Raw genomic sequence first — 18,991 nt, forward strand, 5'->3', positions numbered from 1 at the left:
TTACTAATTTACTTTCTGCATATTCATTTGTTGACTGGTTAAGTGAAGTGGTCTACTTCAGACATATTTTAGTCATGAGATGGACTTCAAGGGAAGGAATCAATGTCAATACAGACAGCTTATGATAGCCAGTCAAAATATTTTTGGGAGGTAGGCGGAAATAGAAGGATTTGGAGGGAAAAAGACATATGCAGACATGATAGCACAAATTTGCACATGCACAGTGACATAAGTCAAGCCTGAATCTCTTCCTGACTCTGGAGCTGTGAAGCAGAGATCTTAACCAATGAGCCAGCCATACTGCCCATATTTTGCAAGCTACTCATCTTCTCAAACTGTTTTTACAGTTAAGCAGGGGTTTACTTTAGTCCCCTATCATACACTAAGAAACAGTACACTGCAAGGAAAACCAAAACACACTCCTGTCTGATCTCAACTCTGCTGAGATGTGTAATTAGCAAGGTAGTCTAACAAATAATAGAAGTATTTCTCATTCAAAAAACACTATTCACTACAATCCCTGTGTAGTAGAAGGCTCTAGGACACCAGATACACTTTTGATAATAATACCCTCTGTTTTTCTCCCCCTCTCTCAAAGTGATCAATTTATTATCTTACTCTTCAGTATTCACCACAGTGATCCCATTAGAGCACAGCAAGTCCTCTCACATTCATACAGCATTTTTGTGTTGTAACTCAAATGGCATGACAGGACAACTTAGACTGGTATCACCCCCAGAAATTAACTTTTAAAAAAATTTAGATGTGGCCAATACCACAGCATATGTATTTCATTAGAATGAAAATGTTTAAAACAGTTTACAATTATTTCTTCTCTTGGGATTTACTAACAGCAGCAGACTTCCCCTTCTGCCTTATCAACATAGTCAAAACAGCAAAAGATTAATAGATAGCTACAGATTTTAATGTAGTTTATTCTCTGACTCACATACTGTACTGCTGTAGCTCACTGTGTTTCACTGTTGTATTTACAAGCAAGGGCAAATTGGATAGAGAGGAGAAAGAGACATTTGAGATACGTGCTCCAATGTTTTTAGTAGTGTCAATTCAAGTGCCATAAAGTAGTACAATACTGCTGTCAGCAGGGTCTAAACAGCAGATCATAAATATCAATATCGGTTACAGAATAATGTAGTTTGCATTTGTAAGTACCCTTCTGTGAAGTGTTCAAAGCCAGCAAATGGAAGTGTGGAAGAAAGAAAGAAACAGTCAAGCGTGACTAAAAGAAGGGAAAGGCAGCTATCACTACCACGATGGCAGTACAAAGAGATGAAAACAGGTGAGATGAATAAAAAAGAATTCATAAGACCTATAAACAGGCTGCAAAGTAGTCTAAAAGTCCAAAACACAGGAAAGAACAGGCTCCCCGCATAAGCGAGGACCTTCTACAGACCCAAATGATTACAGACCCATAAGACTGACCAGAGTCATATGCAAAGCAATGGAAAGACTTATTATGGAACTAATCAATAAGGAAACTGAGAACCTCTAAACATTGGACCCATCTCAGCTTGGATTTGTTATGGGTAGGTCATGCTTACTCAACCTGGTGAACTTTTTTGAAAAGGTCACCACAGCAATGGATGAAGGTAAAACAGTACACACTGAATATCTCAACCTGGCCAAAGCTTTTCACACAAACCTCACTCATGCACAGTAAAAAAGCTAAATAAAGTAGGAATAAACCTCACTATATTGCCAAATGGCTCACAGATAAGATATAGAAGATTAAAATACGGAAAGTTGCTTCCACAAAGATACCATTCACCACTGGAGTCCCCAGGGTACTGTGCTGGAACCTCTCCTGTTTGGCATCTACTTCTCTGAAGTAAAAGCCAATACCAAAGGGCTCTGGCTGACTAAGTTTGCAGTTGGGTACAAGCTAGTAGCAGTCATTGAATTCCCAAATTACTTAGCAATCTTGCAGGAAGGTTTGTCCAAAATAAATAGCTGGTGCCAAAATCATGGACTGAAACTAAATGCCAAAAACCACATTATCTTGGGTACTGGAGGTTATATATTATCTAAGAAATGACAATGATTACATGATGATGCATAGAAATGAAGATGGCAGCTGCATCACTCCCAGGGGGAATCTAACAATCAGGAAATTTGGACAGTATAACACTGTACAAAGAATGTTAGATGGTGTCCAACAGAGAAGTCTCATAAGCAACGTGAATGCACAAATGTGGGCACAATTTTTGGGTACAAGGACAAGTGACTAAGCTTCAGAGAAGCAATATTTCTTGACTGAGCAAGACCTATTATTTCAAGCAGTTTTAGGTAAACTCAAAATACTCAAAATCTAAAACATGAAGTATGACTGTTTTACTTTTCACTTCCTACAGGCTAAGATACTAACAGTATATGATGACAATAACAAGGATGCTACCCGGTGGAAGAGTTCAACCATGAGCAACATACTGGAAGCAGGAGAAAAGTGCAATTCTATTAAATGGAATCACATATCAGTAGTAGTGGTCTGTATGTGAGGAAATTCTACAAAACCTTTGTTAATGAGCATGCACAAATGCCTGACAAAATGAGGCACCATGTCCTGTCCTTCACCATTGTGCAAACATGGAAATCTGACTCCTAATGCATACAAGCCTTACCCACACTGAACGCCACATAGGAATGTATTCAAAGTAAAACCAAATTTGAACAACAGTATAAATTTATCACATTAATAAAAATATACTCTGTGCTACAATACTCCAACTGTTATAGCCCAAACAGTAGATGGCACTGTTCTGCACTAAGCTACAATGCTTCACACCAAGCATTTCATTTGCAAACGGTTTCCTACAGTACATAGTTTTTCTTGCAGTTAATGGATCCTTGTTGGTAAACCTGGGAATGAAAAGGACCGGAACACATTGCTGGTTTCAATATAAGGAAAATATGTGCTGCTGCGGCAATACATTGCACAGTCATGTGGAGGGGGGAGGCATGAACTGTGTTCATAATTAGCAGTGTATCACACTGCAAAATTTACTATAAGGCTCTAAACATTGCATATTATTTTACACAGTAAGCTGCTGATGGTTACAAGAAGTTCAAATAAGTAGAGAGAGAGAGAGAGAGAGAGTTACCCCAGGAGTTGTAAATTAAAGCCAAGTTGCAATGCTAAAATATCCAAATTAACCTGGTAATATCAGAGTGGAAGTAAAACAGATGTGACCTACACTAACTTCTTAGTCTTGACTGCATGTTAACATATCCCTCTGGAATTATCTCAGTCAAAGACTAATAAACACCAATTACATTTTCCAATACAGCCTTCCAATCAGATTAAAAAAAGAGGGAAATGTCTGCAAGATGATATATCCTCATGGATCTACAGTAGGACCCGTCAATAGCACTGCATATCTGGTGCTCCTTTAACAAAGCCTAAATTCATGTGTAACTTCTCAAGTCAACAAGGCTTTACCGATATTATCAGGTTTCTGAAAGCAGCCTTTGAAGTATTAGTTGCATCAGTTTCCAATGTCCCAAGGTCTCTTTGTTTTGAAAGTTTTATGCATAATTTGGTGAGGTGTGTGTGTGTGTGTGTGTGTGTGTGTCAGAGTGCTACTCAGCATTTTTAATGGGTCATCTGGTTAAAAAGAAAGACCAGAGAAAGCCACTACTGCACAACAATTCTTGAACTTCACTGACAAAAAAATATACTTCCTATAAAAAAATCAAGATGACTGTAAGTCTCTTGTCTCTGATTAAAGCCATACCTATTATTTTTTCAGCAGTCATGCTCAGAAATTTACCACCTAGCTGACACAGCTGGCTGCAGTACATTATGTTGCTAATTAACAATTCTAAGGTCTGATTCTGACTTAACTTACAGAAAATAAACCACACTGGATGCAACGTGGTGAAGAACATCTCCATTGGACAGCAATTGTGTGAAAGTAATAAAAAAATAACAGCATAAAATATCTTGTCAGACAACTACAGTCTACTACTACTGAAACTAATCTAGTGGATACCTGTTGGACACATGGCATATTGAAAATGCTATTCCTAATGGATTCAGTATTAAGGTCATAACTATAACAGTTAATTAAACATCTCAGAGGAGCACACACTACATAACATTTTTTCTGCCACCCCCTATAAATATCAGCCAGGATTAGATGTTTAGACTCTGAAAATGAACTGTACGTGCATCTTCAGCTTATACTGGAAACATACATAATGAACTAACACCAGAGGGGGTTCAGTGAATATATGCTCCAACAACTACCCTTCCCGGGTGAGTAGCCTTTCATTAATTGCCTTAGAAAAAAGCAAAATAAACAAAAAATTAAATTAAAAAAACAGAACTAGATGGAACGCATGTTACTCTTTTACTTGGCATACTGCTACTTAACATTATGCTGTGATTTTGGAGTCATGTCTTATTAGCAGACCCGGAAGAGCGACGTAATTTCATTGACATTCGACTTTTACTAGCACGAGGAGACATTGGTGAGGCTAAATCAGTGCCATCCACCTGTGCTGCTGGATTTTCAGCCTGCTGAGTTTCTAGGCAAGATCCTAAAAACAAGAGAGTTCTAATTAATAAAGAAAAAAATCAAGCAATATGCATAACTGATATGTACAATGGCACTTAATCATTTATTTTATTAAATAGAGAAGATGGTTCTACACTGGAAAGCAGTTTTATATCTATGTTAACAGAGCAAAATGGTTCTACATGGAAGAACTGACTGGACAAGTGTGACTTCTAAAAAGGACAAACAAGAACAATATAATTTTCAGAAAACATTTGCAAAAGTACCTCTTGAATTTATTTCAGCTTAATAAAATATCTTCACATAGCACAGCCACTCAAAATACAGCAAAAAATAATTAAATTTTTGCCATCATGCTTTTGGCCAATTGGTTGTTAGTCATCATTATGCTGATTACACCAATGAGGTCTAGGAAGACCAATGCTTCATTTTAAAGGCATTCTCACTGCACGAGAAATATAATCAGCCTATTCAATATCACATATTATTATTATGATGCAAGTGAGGACTGACAAGATTCAGATTCAGTCTCTAGCTTAGCAGCCAAACCAGTTTAAGAACTGCACTATGTCATCTACTTAGTAGTCATTCATGCAAAATGATACATGCACACAGAAAATACCAAAACAAACTGCTGCAAGGTTAAAGCAAGTCACAGTGGATCTGTGTCAACTGTTAAAATAGGCTTTAAATCAGCATATTCTAGACATTTGGAAAGGCAAATATACTACAGTTATAAAAGGTGTTCACCATAATTCCACATTTTTATGATAATAGTTTTGCAGCAAGATCCTCTGTCTGTCGATTTCTTCTAGCAGTACTGAACAGCTCCGTGACACCACTGTCTGTAGGAGCTTACATTTACAAACACAACCGACACAAAATACTTTCCAGTTCTTTTCACTTCATGGAGGCAGAAAAAAAGCAATAAACTGAAGGACAGAGCAACAACATGAGGAAATGTTAGCCCCTAGTGACAGGAAAAGACTGGGGCATGAAAACAATTTTAACAAGCTTCCAGGTTTTTATCAAAGAAAAAAGGTGCCAACATGGGGGGAAACTGGCCAGGAAAGTTAATACCTGGCACAAAACACTCAAAGATCTACTGTTTTGGTGATTCAACTCACACGATGGTATAGTCTTGCACTAAGAAACTTACTGCATAAAAATCTGAGTGTATAAATTTGACCTACAACTATATCTTACCTCAGACAATATTACATTTTAAAAATATGGAAATGAAGAGAGGATTTCGTGCAATAATGGCCCGCAAAAGGATGATATATTCTGAAGGGTCTATTAAGCATATACTACTTCATGAAAAGCAAAATGACCAACCTAGAAATATAGTGAAGGGATACAGGCTTACAGTAAGAACGTGTGGATTCTGTTCCAGCAGAATGCACTCCGATCAGTCCTGACAGAGCTTTCTGATGCCTACTGTGATTAAAAACTACTGAAGACTTATTTAGAAAAATATAATTTGCCTTTCTGTCTACAGCAAAAGAAATAAAATACCAGGACTGATTTGCTGGACTGTTTAGTACAATAAAACATAAAATTCATGTCATATTGCATATGTATGTCTTCCTGTTACATTAACTGTCCCATTTAGCCATTTTAATTGTATTGTCCAGTCACCTCAAATGTTTCATCCAGTTATTTTATAAAATAATGTTGTCTAATGAACATCTCCACATCATCAAGTTAAATTCATAATTAAGTTCCATAAACCACAACACAGTCTCCAGGAATACACAGATCTTTAGTTAACTTCCTTACCTTAACTGCACAAAGTTTCACGCTGCTACAACTCACCCAATGCAAGACGTCTGTTGGCATGAGTGACAAGTGAAAAATATTTTTGCATATTTATATGGTACTCTTTGGGCACAGGTATTATGTAGACACAGTTACTGGACATAGTTGTGAAAAAAATATCATTACCAGGAGCTAAAGACTGGTTTAATATTATTTGTAATTTGTGACAAATTTTCATTTCAGCTACATGTATGAAGTCCCCAAACATTAACACTTTATACCTTTAGGTGTGTCTCACACCAAGAAGTAATGAGTAATGCACGGCAAGGTGCAATGATAAACACAACTAGACTGATGCAGCTCTTTACCATAACAACTTACTGAGTATCACTTGTCCTTTTACTAACTGACAAATAAATGCATATAACTTACTGTGAATCTCTAAAGCTGGAGCAAAGTTTTTAGCTTTAATGCTCACCAAGTGCCAAACATTAATACACAAACCCCATCCTATTAATCACAACATTACAGACTGAACAGTCATTTTTCTACGGTGAGCCTGGTTAAAAGCCCACATATTAAGGCCATACTGGGAACCACACCTACAATCTAATATCTTAAGGCATTAAAGCTAAATGGCATCTTTGTCTGTGCTGTACTAAGCAGACTATTTTTATATTTACTTTTTAAACTGTCAATACTATGCTAGTTTGGTAAACACAAAACAATGCATTTATATCTGCAAATAATTTATTTAACATAAGGTCATATTTGGCTGTAGGTGTATCCTCAGTCCATCTTCTTTGTGGCGATACAGGACACAATCAATCTCAAAGGCCCAACATTGATACAGTTAGTGCTCCATCCGTTCTACTGCCCCTTTTATGGGACTAGAAAGCATAAAAGAGGAGGAAAGAAAACACAGGCACAACCAAAATGGACACTGTTCAGCCATGTTGGACCACAATGACTGTTCAGAAATAACCAGCCTTCATGATGATAACAAGTCAGAACAACTTAATAAAAATACTTTCCTTTCTCTTGACAGTTGTCATCCCTTCTTAATTCCATAACATGCATACTTCAAAAGATTTAATCCATCACTTTTTTACTTGGGGATAACAGAAACAATGTTTGATGCAAGCAAAATCTGAAACTGACAAAATACCCAGAAATGATTCATCAACTTCCAAAAAAAAAATGTTCCTCACAGATATTGTGACTACTTACGGAACCAGTACCAGTCAGACTCAGCAAGTAATTCATAAACATTGGCCTACTTGCATCCAAGACAACACAGCAAAACTTGGCTGCACTGTCACACCACAACTTTAGAGACAACAGAGCTGAGTTTTGGGTTAAAATTTGGAAATTTCTGTTAGTCACACAGAAGTAACAAACATAACTGCTACAAACACTGATTCTGTGTACAATAAATGAGTGCTGTTGCTTCAGGATCAGACCACAGTATTCAGTTTATTAGCTGACTGTGACTAAAACAAAGTAATGCTAACAAAGAATGAGATATTGCATGACCATAAAAGTGCTTACAGTTGACAAATGCTAAACGACTCAAGACTGGATTTTCAATTGTATTGCCATATTTTATCATTATGGTGCTGTATGTCACTTTGCAAGACCATTCTGAAGACTACTTCAAAGTGACAGACGATCCTTCTTTGTAATCCATGTTTATATGAAACCCTACATCATCTCCTCTACTCATTCACTATAGGCACTAGCACTTTTGTGTCGCTAACACTGAAATTATAAGGTGATTTTGGAGATGACTGATGTCTAAAGGATTTTTTGACACTTTCAAAATGTTTTTGTAAGCTTTCCACTAGAAATATTACCAGGCATTTGCAGTACATTGTAGAAGAATAAGGATTGGTAACTTAGAAACAAAAATTACAATACTTTTTTGTAACAAAAATGGAGAATAATGAACAATGTCACTAAGAAAACAACAAAAATGGATGAACTTGTGAAACTGAAACATAAAATAAGTGAACAGAAACAGTGATGATGAGAAAGAGTTCATAGGTTTGTGTGTTTGTTTTAGGTAGGCAGCTTGAGTGACCATATATAATTTAGCCATGCAAACTAGACAGTTTAGTGAATGGATCTGCCACCCAACTGAGTACGGGCCACACTACTTAGCCCAGGAGTAAATCTGTGGGTACTGATTCAAATGTCAAGGGAAAACCTGAAGAAGGCCAATGTGCTACATAATTTCACATGCAAAAACAGCTTATTCCCCAAGCAGGCGATTCAATAGGTGAGGGACGTATTTCTCAAAGAGGTCCTGTTTATGTTGTGATGACAACTTATGCCTTTGGAGTGAGTTCTTTCAATTTTCCCAATATTATGCAACCAGCATATTGTATGTTTTATTTTTTATATTTTTCCCCTAACAGATTTGTTTGTTTTTCAGTTGAATTGTACAGGTTATAGTCACATTAAAGGTGGGAAAAATTTTGAAATGATTTACCGTGGTCTCATTTTTTTCTCTCTCAAAAACCTGGCATTTTAACAAGGGTGTGTGTACTTTTTATATCCAGCATATGCTTCCTACACATATGCTACACTATCTTAGCCCTTTTAGAAAAAAAAAATACATTTCGTGACTTACTGTATTCCTTTCCTGAGTCAGACACAGTGTTGCACTTCTTGGCTTGCAAAGCTCAGGTAATTCGTTAAGTTGCTGTCAGTGGTCATCAGGTTTATTAATCTTTAGACTATAAAATATTAAATATTTAATAGAATTAAACCTGCAGGAAATGGAAAAATGGAGCTTTATACAGCAATGAGTTGTGATTTTTTTTTGAGCCTGGATAGCATGTTTTCCTTAGCAAAATACTTTCAGGTGTAACAGGCATTATGATAAAAAAGCAAAGAAGAACTTCTAATGAAAGTATCACAAGATTTCATTCAGCCCTGGTGTACTGAGAAAGACCAAGACAGAAATGCCATAGAGTCAGAGAAACTTTTAAGTCATGTCTTTTAAATGTGTGAAAATATGGGGATCATCCTCTAGGGATGGAAATATATGCTGAGGAAAGGAAATGTTTTATTTAGGGTGTAATTATCACTTAAGGTTATTTTGTGATCAGAAACTACACCCAGATTATGCACTGTCAATATGAATTCCAGCTTGTCATCACTACATTGAAGCAAATGATTCCGGCAAGGTGGCATATACTACAATGACAACTGTCTTTGAAATACTGTTATATGCTATTAAAATACTTGCACAATTGGGGGACTCAAGTGTATTGCCACAGCAACTCTTATTGTTACTGAAGTATTAAGTTAGAGAGGACTAAATCATCCACTTAGATAAACACTGTAAGTCTTCAGATAGGTACAAACTGAAAATATCTTGCGTGAAAAATGTAAAACCTTCACACCTTGAGAACTAGGCAAAGCTTATTAAACAGTTGCACTTGGAGAAAAGTTGCAATCTTGACTCATACAAACTACAGACAACTTTGAAAAATTATATAATGTAATATGAAGTAATGTTACCAGCTAAATATTATGGAGAATCTACTATGAAAACTGTGCCTTGTGAACAAAGCACACCTTCAAATGTACTTCCAACAAATTGTGCCCAGAGACAAGTATAAGTTAATAAAGGGTGTGTGCAAAACAACTAAGAATGATACCATCATTGTGCTTTTGTAAGAACTAACAGGACTGTAGAATACTGGAATGGACTCGAAATAATTGGATAATACTGGAATGAGACTGGAATGAAAGTCTTTATCTTTTAATTACCCAGAAATGTGCTGAACAGGTGCTAGTCTCCCCTTTATGTGCCAAGTCTTCTTGTACCTTTCAGAATGACAGTTTGCATACACTGTAGTTAGGTTAAGAATGTGTTATTATGTACAGTGGAGTTAGATGTCAACAATATCCAAATCAAATCTTAATCTCTGCAGCTTCTGCACTCATTATACTGCCTCTAACTTCTGAAGTCAGAATGTTATTATATCTGTAGCTTCCGCACTCATTTTCATTTCCTCCTGAATAATATAATTAATATTCTGGAATGCTGGATATTTGACCTGACTTCTGCACTCACTGTTGAGTGTCTGTACCATATTTCTGAGGACTGCACTGCAAGGACTTTCTATGCATCAGTCCAAATGAATGAACCGTGTCTGAAGTATCTCCTAATAATACCAAATCCCTGTAAACGTCTACACGCCTCTTTAACTTGGTTTCCAAGCCTCATACCATCAAAGGAAGATCTTTTTTGTACTCAAAGTACTATACATTCTGTTAGCACATTTTATTTTTATCAGTATTCTTGACTGAAGGTTATTTTCACGGAATGAAAATGCATTCACTGAAACTGTATACAAAATGTGAAGGATATGGCTGCATTTCTAGACTTATGCAAAGAGAATTCTGTATTTTTGTCTAACAAATTACATTTAAATAATACTTGATGCTACAGCTTTCTTTTGCTGTTTTTAGTGAGAGGTTTATTCTAGAACTTTTCTGATAAGTAAAGTATACAAAACAGTGGTACGACTAGCGCTACTGTATGGTACAGAAACCTAGGCAGTAAAGGCAGTGCAGTTGAGGAAGCTAGTGGTAATGGCGATGAAGTGACTGAGATGGGTGGTAGGATGCACACTATAGAACAGGCGAAGAAACGAGGACATAAGAGCAGAAGTCAAAGTAGCTCCAATTACAGAAAAGGTCAAAAAGAACAGATTATGGTGGTTCAGGCAACTGTGCAGGAAAGTAGAAGGCAATCTGGTGAAGATGAGTTGGGACAGACAGGAAGAAGGCAAGAGGAAATGAGGGCATCCAGCAAAGAGGTGGATGGACTGTGTCAGGGAAGATCTGTGAAAGTCAGGCATGAGTGCTGAAGAATGCAGTAAAGTGGCATTGAATGGGGAGAGAAGGCGACAAGTGACACAGCACCTGACCACGCAAAACACTGGAAAAAGGGGGTTGATAATGATGACATTTACTCTAGCTCTTTTAAATCGCGTTTTTATGATGCTTGCAGGCAGAGAGAAACAAACCTTATGCTGATTTAACATCGTGAACCATCATTAAGAGTCAAAAACACTGAAAAATTGAAAACTAATTTTAAAATAGCAAAATTACTAACCAACAGCACTGTTGTTATAAATATTAATAATGTGATTTCTAATAATAAGTATGTTTTAGGAAATACTAATTTGTTCCAGTCATTGGTGATAGTCCATCTTTTATCAATATGACAGGCTGTAATTTAAAGCAGAATTTTGAGCAAACCACAGTTTTTAATAAGAATAAAGGAAAGTTCAAATATGTCTGGTGCAAATAATGTATGTATATAAGCGAAGGTGCTACAGGTTACATTAAGGGGGTTGACAAGACCTTTAAAGTCAATGGCCATTTTAACTGCAATAGCACTTCGGTAATGCATGTTATCATTTGCTTACCACCTGAAAACATCTGTAAGTTATTAACACTAAAAAAACACATTTGTGTAAACAATCTTTAATTTGTAAAGACTGTAGAAAATTTGCGTTTTCTGTTTTAGACTGTTTCAGAAATGGCTGTAGTGCTGGTGACTTCATTTCCTTACTTGAGATTAAGGAATTATGCTGGCAAATACTGCTAGATGAAAATGAATTTCCATGTTTAAATGACAGCAAGAATATTTTTTTTTTATTTTACATTTTAGAATTTGTTAATGAAAGAAAGACAAAAGTATTAAGCATTAAATGAAATGCTCAGTGGTTCCCTGCTTCTCTCTTCTTGTTTAGATATACTTGCATTGAGCTATTCCTGGTCAGTTTTTGAATGAAATAACACAGCAAGAAAATAATCCCCCAGGACTTGCATTCAAAATTATGAAAAAAAACCTGGTTAGTTTGACATCTATTAAAACACCAGCAACTTGGTTTGAAGAAATCCACAGTTTCCTAGATCTGTGATGAAATCCCTAATCCATTCTAAGATCCAGATGCAAAACATAAACCTTCTAGTTGGAACAAAATATCAGCATAAATTAAGCAAGAAATTACCCTAGATTAATTCAAAAATGAGTGAAAAAAGGGCTATGTTCAAAGATACTTGTTGCAATTGCTTTAAAGACAAAGGCTAACATTTACATGAACTGTTGCATTTACTGCACTTAAGTTTTACCATGTTTATTTTGTAGTCACAATGCTTAACTACCTCTGTGAGTAGCATCAACTGTTTCTACACCTTGCTTTGTAATATACTGCAAATATCACTACAAATGTACATACCGTGATGCTTGTAAGAAAGTGTCTCTGATACATAATACAAATAAGCTATATCTTTAGAAATGCTCTTTACTGTAAATCTTGTTTAACTGATTCTACTCTGTATGCTTTACATCTTTATGGTTTGTACTTCAAATTTTTTGACCAGTGTGCCTGGCTTGTAGCTGAAAAGGGTCTATCAACCAGCCCACGCACCCTGTTATCAAAGTTAATAAATAAATAAATAAACAAATAAATGAATTAAATAAAATAATTTAAAAAGGTAAAGACAGTAAAGTAGTATAAGTAAACTTAACATAATGGTGGATGTTTGAATAATCTCTGATGTAGTAGCCTATACAGTAGCTTATATATTACACTAGGATACAACAGCCGGCCAACTTCCAAGGCTTCAGGGTGCCTTCCACATGCCCAAACCATTAAGACAGCTCAAGATGATCTGACTAAAATGATAGGTTTGCATGCCAAGCCCTTCACAGCTTTCATGCCAACAGAGAGAGGGGGCCTGAGCCCTGAAAGGATGATGTTAGGAACAAAAAATATATATAAATAAAAATAAAGTCCACACCCTAGCATAAACAACACACCAAAAAATGCAAAGGAGATGGAGGGAGGGAGCAGCTATTGCAGCAGTGATCATTCAAATCTGCTGTTACGGTAAGTTTACATACACAACTGTACTATGTTCTTCATACTGATCACTGCTGTAGTACCATAAGCTATATGGATATTATTCCGCAGCTTACAAATTTTGGGAGGTGGAAGCAGAAGGGTCCAACGGTCCCTGGAGAATGGTTCTAGCAAAGCTTGATCTACACTTAGTGAAGGTATCAGGCTTGTAATGCCTTCTAAAAGTATATATAGAGGTCCAAACTGCTGCTTCTAGAATACTTCTAGAATCTAGCCATTTCTATAAAGCCATATATGAAACAAATGCTCTAGTATAGTGATCCTTGACCCTGCCTGGAATAGTTTGGTGAGTATAATAAAAGGTAATAGCTTTAGACAACCATTTGGAAATAGTGTGCATCAAAACAGGTTTTCCTATCTTCTTATCTTCACAATTTAAAAGGCATCCTGGAGAGAAGTGACAAGGGCAGGACACAAGGTAAAATGACAGCCTGTGGTATGTGTTCACAGTGTAATCACATTTTGCCTACAACTTATGTTCAAGTGTGTGATAAAAGAATAAATATGAGGGGAAAATACAACTGTAATTCCCAAGCAGTGGTTTACTTGGCTTTGTGTAAGGACTGCCTAGCGTTTTACATAGGTAAAACCCAACGAAAGCTGGCACAGAGGATATATGAGCACACCTATGAAATTAGACAGGCCAATAAAAAGAATGCATTATACAGGCGTATTAAAATTTATCCTCAACACACCTTCAAATTCGTAGTTTTACAGCAGGTCAAACATCATAATAGGGGAGGACCTTGGAAAATTTATTTAGAGACGAGGGAAACATGGTGGCAGATTTTTACTAATGCAAGTAGCCCCCCCCGGTTTAAATGAATTGGTATCTATCACCAGTACATTAAAGTTAAACGTTTACGATAGATGAGATGTCAGCCAACATAATTCTTTTTATTATGTACATTTTATGAAGTTTTTATGAAAGTATATTTATGAATTGTGAACATTCGATAAACTTGTAAAAAGTTTAGTATTTATTGTATTAGTTTTTTTGATTTTAGTTTGTAGCAATGATCAAGTGTCTCTTTAATGATGACTTGGATGTGCTTTTTTATTGGTTTGTTTGTATCAGCTGCTAATATAAAAATGTCATGGTGATATATCCATTTGTCTGAAGTCGTCTGGTGATGTGCACCAGACAAAACCACTCATCTTAATAAATTTATACGGTTTTGTGTGCCTGATACAGCCAGTGCTCAACTTATTTTATTTTACTCTTTTTGTGTGTTTCATGGTGTTATAAATACTTCTAGAATCTACCCGTTTCTATAAAGCCATATATGAAGCAAATGCCCTAGTATAGTGATCCTTGACCCTGCCTGGAATAGTTTGGTGAGTATAATAAAAGATAATAGCTTTAGACAACCATTTGAAAATAGTGTGCATCAAAACAGGTTTTCCCCATCTTCTTATCCTTACAAGAAATGAACAACAGATCCGAAGACCTGAAAGATTTAGCTCGGTCAAGGCAGTATCTGAGCTGTCAGTGGACATCCAGGGTATGGAGTATCCTTTCTCCCTCATTTTTAGGATTAGAAAAAAATGGACAGTTTGGCTTAAAGTAAACATGGATGCCACCTTTAGGCATAAAAAAACCTGTCTCTGTGGAAAATGAAACAAGGTTGGCTCACCACAGAGCTTACAACTTCGATAGTCTTCTCACAGAGGTCAGAGGAATCAGTACAACTGTTTTCCATGCTAAGAAACTCAAGTCAGCCAGATTAGCTGGTTCAAATGTTGCAAGTGTTAGCTTCTCTAACACAAAATTAAGATCCCAAGAAGGGGCCACTGGTTTTCTTGAAAGGCCTCTTATGCAAATTCCCTTTAAAAAACAATCTGATATGAGAACGTCTTGAAAGAGAAAGATCCATGGGCAGACGTGCTAAAATGGCCGATACATTAACCTTTATGGAGAATTAAGAAAGGTCATAGGAAAATAACTTATACAAACATGGTAAAATCAGAGAACAACTAGCCCGGAATGGGTGCTGGTTATGTTGTTGGTACCAACTAGAAAACCTTATCCAATTACTAATATATGATTTTCTAGTAGCAGGCTTTCCTCTCTCCATTAGTACCTGCTGCATGTCTTCAATAAACAGTTGCCTAAAGGGAATCGAGACCATCATCCAGGCAGTCAGTTGAAGTTTACTGGGTCATGATGCATCAAACGCCCCCTGATCTTGTGAGAGTAGATCCATTCTCTGAGCAAGCTTGTGGTAACTGCTCCTGGCCATCTGCAAAAGAAGCAAGCACCACTGTTACCTAGGCCAGAAAATGAGTCACCTCAAAGATCTTGGGGGATTCTTTCCTAATCTTCAGAAATACCATGGATATCAGTGGAAAGGATGGAAAAGCATGTAAGAACATTCCTGTCTAAGGAAAAGAAAAGGCATCTGTATTTCAGGCCTTCTTGCATGGAACCTTGCCAGCAGATTATTCAGAGATGAGGCAAATGGGTCTATTAGAGGAACTCAACACAGAGGGATGAAATCCTGGAAGACCCATGAACTAGTCTGCAAATGTGAGGGTCTGCCCTGTCCTGCTCAGCATGTCTGCCACAAAGTATTTCTCTGATGGAATAAATGATGCCTGCAGAGTGAGACTGCGTTGTGAAGCTGTATCCCAAGCTAACATGGCTAGCCTGCAAAGGAGGTAAAACCTAGTTCCCCTCCTGCATGTTGTTGTACCATGTTGACTGTGGCATTGTCTGAAACAACCTGAACAGATCCCTGCTATCAAAGATGATTCAGAGAGTTGAGTGCCTTGATCAGGACAAGCATACCTCTTTTATATTTATGTACTTGCATCTCTCGTAGGTGTACCACACACCTTGCACTATTATTCCTCCTGACACTGCTCCCCAAGCAAAGCCTGAAGTGTCTGTGATGACTGACTGTTTTGGAACCGGTAGGGAGAATGAGAGACTTGAATTTAGGGATATTTGTTGTCTCCACCAAGTAATTTCTCTTCTGACAATCTCCAGCAATGGGATTTGAAAAGACAAAGGATGTTAATGCTGGGACAAAAAGACTTTAGACTGTACCTCTCTCAAGTGGAGTCCTGCGAGGGTTATCATGAGAATCACAGATGCCATGAGACCCAAAATCCTGAGGTTTTCCCTTACAGTGACCAAAGTCTGAGTGGAAATCCCTAGCAATAGATCTAAATACAGAACTATTTTTTTCTTGTGGGAAAAAAGCTCCTTGAACTGAGGTGTTTAGCTAACACCCCAGAAACACAATCAGATGTGAAAGAAGGAATTTTGAATATTCTCTTGGAATTCCAGCTTGCGTATCACATCTCTAACCCAAGTGAGAGATTCCTGACAAACTGAAAAAAGACTCTTCAAATAAGAGCAAATCATTTAAATATGAAAAAAATGTGGATACCCTGTTGCCTGCAATGAGCTATTACTGAAGAATGACACTTTGTGAACACTTAGTGCAGTGGATAGTCCAAAGGGTAAGGCAAAGAACTGATAACATGATTCAGGCACACAAAACCTTAAGAAAAGCCTAAAGTCTGGATGAAATTAGTGTGATGATAAGCATCTTTTAAATCTAGTGTCACCACGAAATTTGAAAGAAGAGAAAATGAATTGTGAAGTGACAACATTTTCAACTTAGGTACTAACACATACAGGTCTAAGAAAAAAAGATCTAGAACTGGTCTCCAAAAATCTTCTTTCTGTGGTACTAAAAACATGCCTGAATAAAAACCTTTCCAAACATGGGAAGGAGGCACTGGTTTTATTACTCCACGGAATGTGGTGAAGACCAGATGGAAATAAAATAGTCTGGCCTGGTAGATGAGAAATAACTCACTAGCAAGGAGCAATTTCCTCTCACTGACATCTGTAACCTTGATGAATAATCTTTGGAACCCAACTGACTGAAACTATCTGTTGCCAAAAAGAAAAGTGGAGATTCAAACCTTCTGAAAGCGAAAAGGGACTGCCAAGGTGGGAGGATGGAAAAGGTTCTATAAATAGTCAGACTGACTTGTTGGACAGTCCTTGGTTTGGGGAACAGTATTCTTTTTGGAAATAATAATTAACTTGAACTAAAGGAGTATGAATGGATTCTCAGGTTTTGTTCTGATCATTTTCCAGGGTTGAATAATATGGTTACATTAAAACCTGTTCTTATTAAATTACAGCATACTAGACTACATTGTTAGATGTGTTTTATACATTTTATATTTTGTACTTACTTTATTAGTAGGTATTTGATTTTCATTAGTATGTTTTGTATATATTTTTATTGTATGGTCACATGACATTTGGACTGCTGGTCATGTGATTTTTGACCTGTATATAAACCAGTTTGGTTTTAAATGTATGTAATAGTATTGAGGAAGGGTTTTACCCGAAAGCTTTGCTGTTCTTATCTATATATCAAATGTTTTTTTTCAACGTGCTTGGTGGTTTATTGTATCTCTGTTACAGCCAGTGGTTTGTGTAGCTTCTTTTTGGAAAGCACATTTCTGTAAGATCTAACCGTAACAGTAGATGTCTTACTTTGTACTGCTGCAGTATTCTTTACTCTTGTATATCCTGCTGAGTAGAGTCAAAGGTCCAGGCAGCATTCCAAAACCTTTACACCTTCCAAGAATCATATGTGCAAGGCTCAAGGTACATATATGACCTACAGATGCCTAATCCTCAGCACTGAAGTGACCCAGAAAAAAACAGACCAACTCCAAAGAAAAGCAAACATGTACATCCAGGAAGGAAAAAAGGATGCATGAACAAACCCTCGGCCAGAAAAAGGAAGACAGAATGTAACGGGGCAGGAGGGAGGGCCAGAATACTGCAATAGTGAGAAGCAGGACATCTGCTGTTACAGTAAGATTGTACATATCTGAACTATGTCCTTCCTTATCAATGCTGCAGTACTTTTCTTTACTCTTGGGAGAGTTCAAAAGCTACTGGAAAATATGGGAGGAGGAAGGCACACAAAAGCCCTCCACAAACATATGAAGGATGGCCTTGGTAATGATATCTAACTTGCAATGTTTGGTAAAAGTATGAACAGAACACCAAGTAACAGCTTCCAAGCTGGATCTAGTATCCAGACTCTTAAAGAAAGAAAACACTAAACGAGGCCACTACCCTGGTAGAATGAGCAAGAACATAACAGGAAAGCTGCTTGCCATGAAAAGAACAGCAAAAAGAAATGGCCTTAGAAATCCAGGAGCAGACAGTTTGCTTAGATAATGCCAAACCCAAGTTCATGGCACGAAAAGAAAAAAAATGTTGCTCAGTTTTCCTATGTTTTGTCTTGTCTAAGTAAATCCTAGAAAAACCCTCTCACTAGTGATCTGTGGAGAATGGAAAAAAGAAGAAAGATGAATGGACTGATTTAAGAACAAATCAATTACCACCTCTGGCAAAAAAGGACTGGTACGAAGAGACACCTTGTCCTTGTGAAAAAAACAAAAAAGGAGAAACCACCATGAATACCTGAAGTTCAGAGATCCTCTAGGCAGAAGTAAGACTCACCAACAATACAGTCTTCCATGTACAATGGTGTAGGGAAGAAGAAACTGCAGGTTCAAAAGTGGACTAAGCCAATTTTTGAAGAACAAAATTAAGGTCCCAAGAAGGAGGAATAGTCTGCCTTTTAAAATCTGTTTAACTTCACAACTAGAAGCCAAAGGTGGAGTCAGAGGCAGACAAGCTGCTATGGTTGATGAATAAACAGATGAATATGTCAAATCAGGATT

General features: G+C 37.0%; 1 protein-coding gene across 7 annotated transcripts in view; it reads right to left on the reverse strand.

Annotated features, from left to right (window-relative positions):
- Positions 1–4,307: 4,307 nt before the first annotated feature.
- Positions 4,308–18,991, reverse strand: part of RALGAPA1 (Ral GTPase activating protein catalytic subunit alpha 1) — a 5,382,632-nt gene continuing 5,367,948 nt past the window's right edge. For 4 of the 7 annotated variants that reach the window (XM_044074134.1, XM_044074135.1, XM_044074129.1 and 1 more), the window contains one exon: positions 4,308–4,560. In XM_044074134.1, coding sequence (XP_043930069.1) covers positions 4,415–4,560 — 146 coding nt within the window. In that variant the 3' untranslated portion in view covers positions 4,308–4,414. The remainder of the gene's footprint in view (positions 4,561–18,991) is intronic. The other 3 variants (XM_044074131.1, XM_044074130.1, XM_044074132.1) reach the window with 3 other exon arrangements.

Source organism: Protopterus annectens, chromosome 6.part0, assembly GCF_019279795.1.
Source record: "Protopterus annectens isolate FY-2018-M chromosome 6.part0, PAN1.0, whole genome shotgun sequence".
In the NCBI taxonomy this organism is placed as follows: domain Eukaryota; kingdom Metazoa; phylum Chordata; order Ceratodontiformes; family Protopteridae; genus Protopterus; species Protopterus annectens.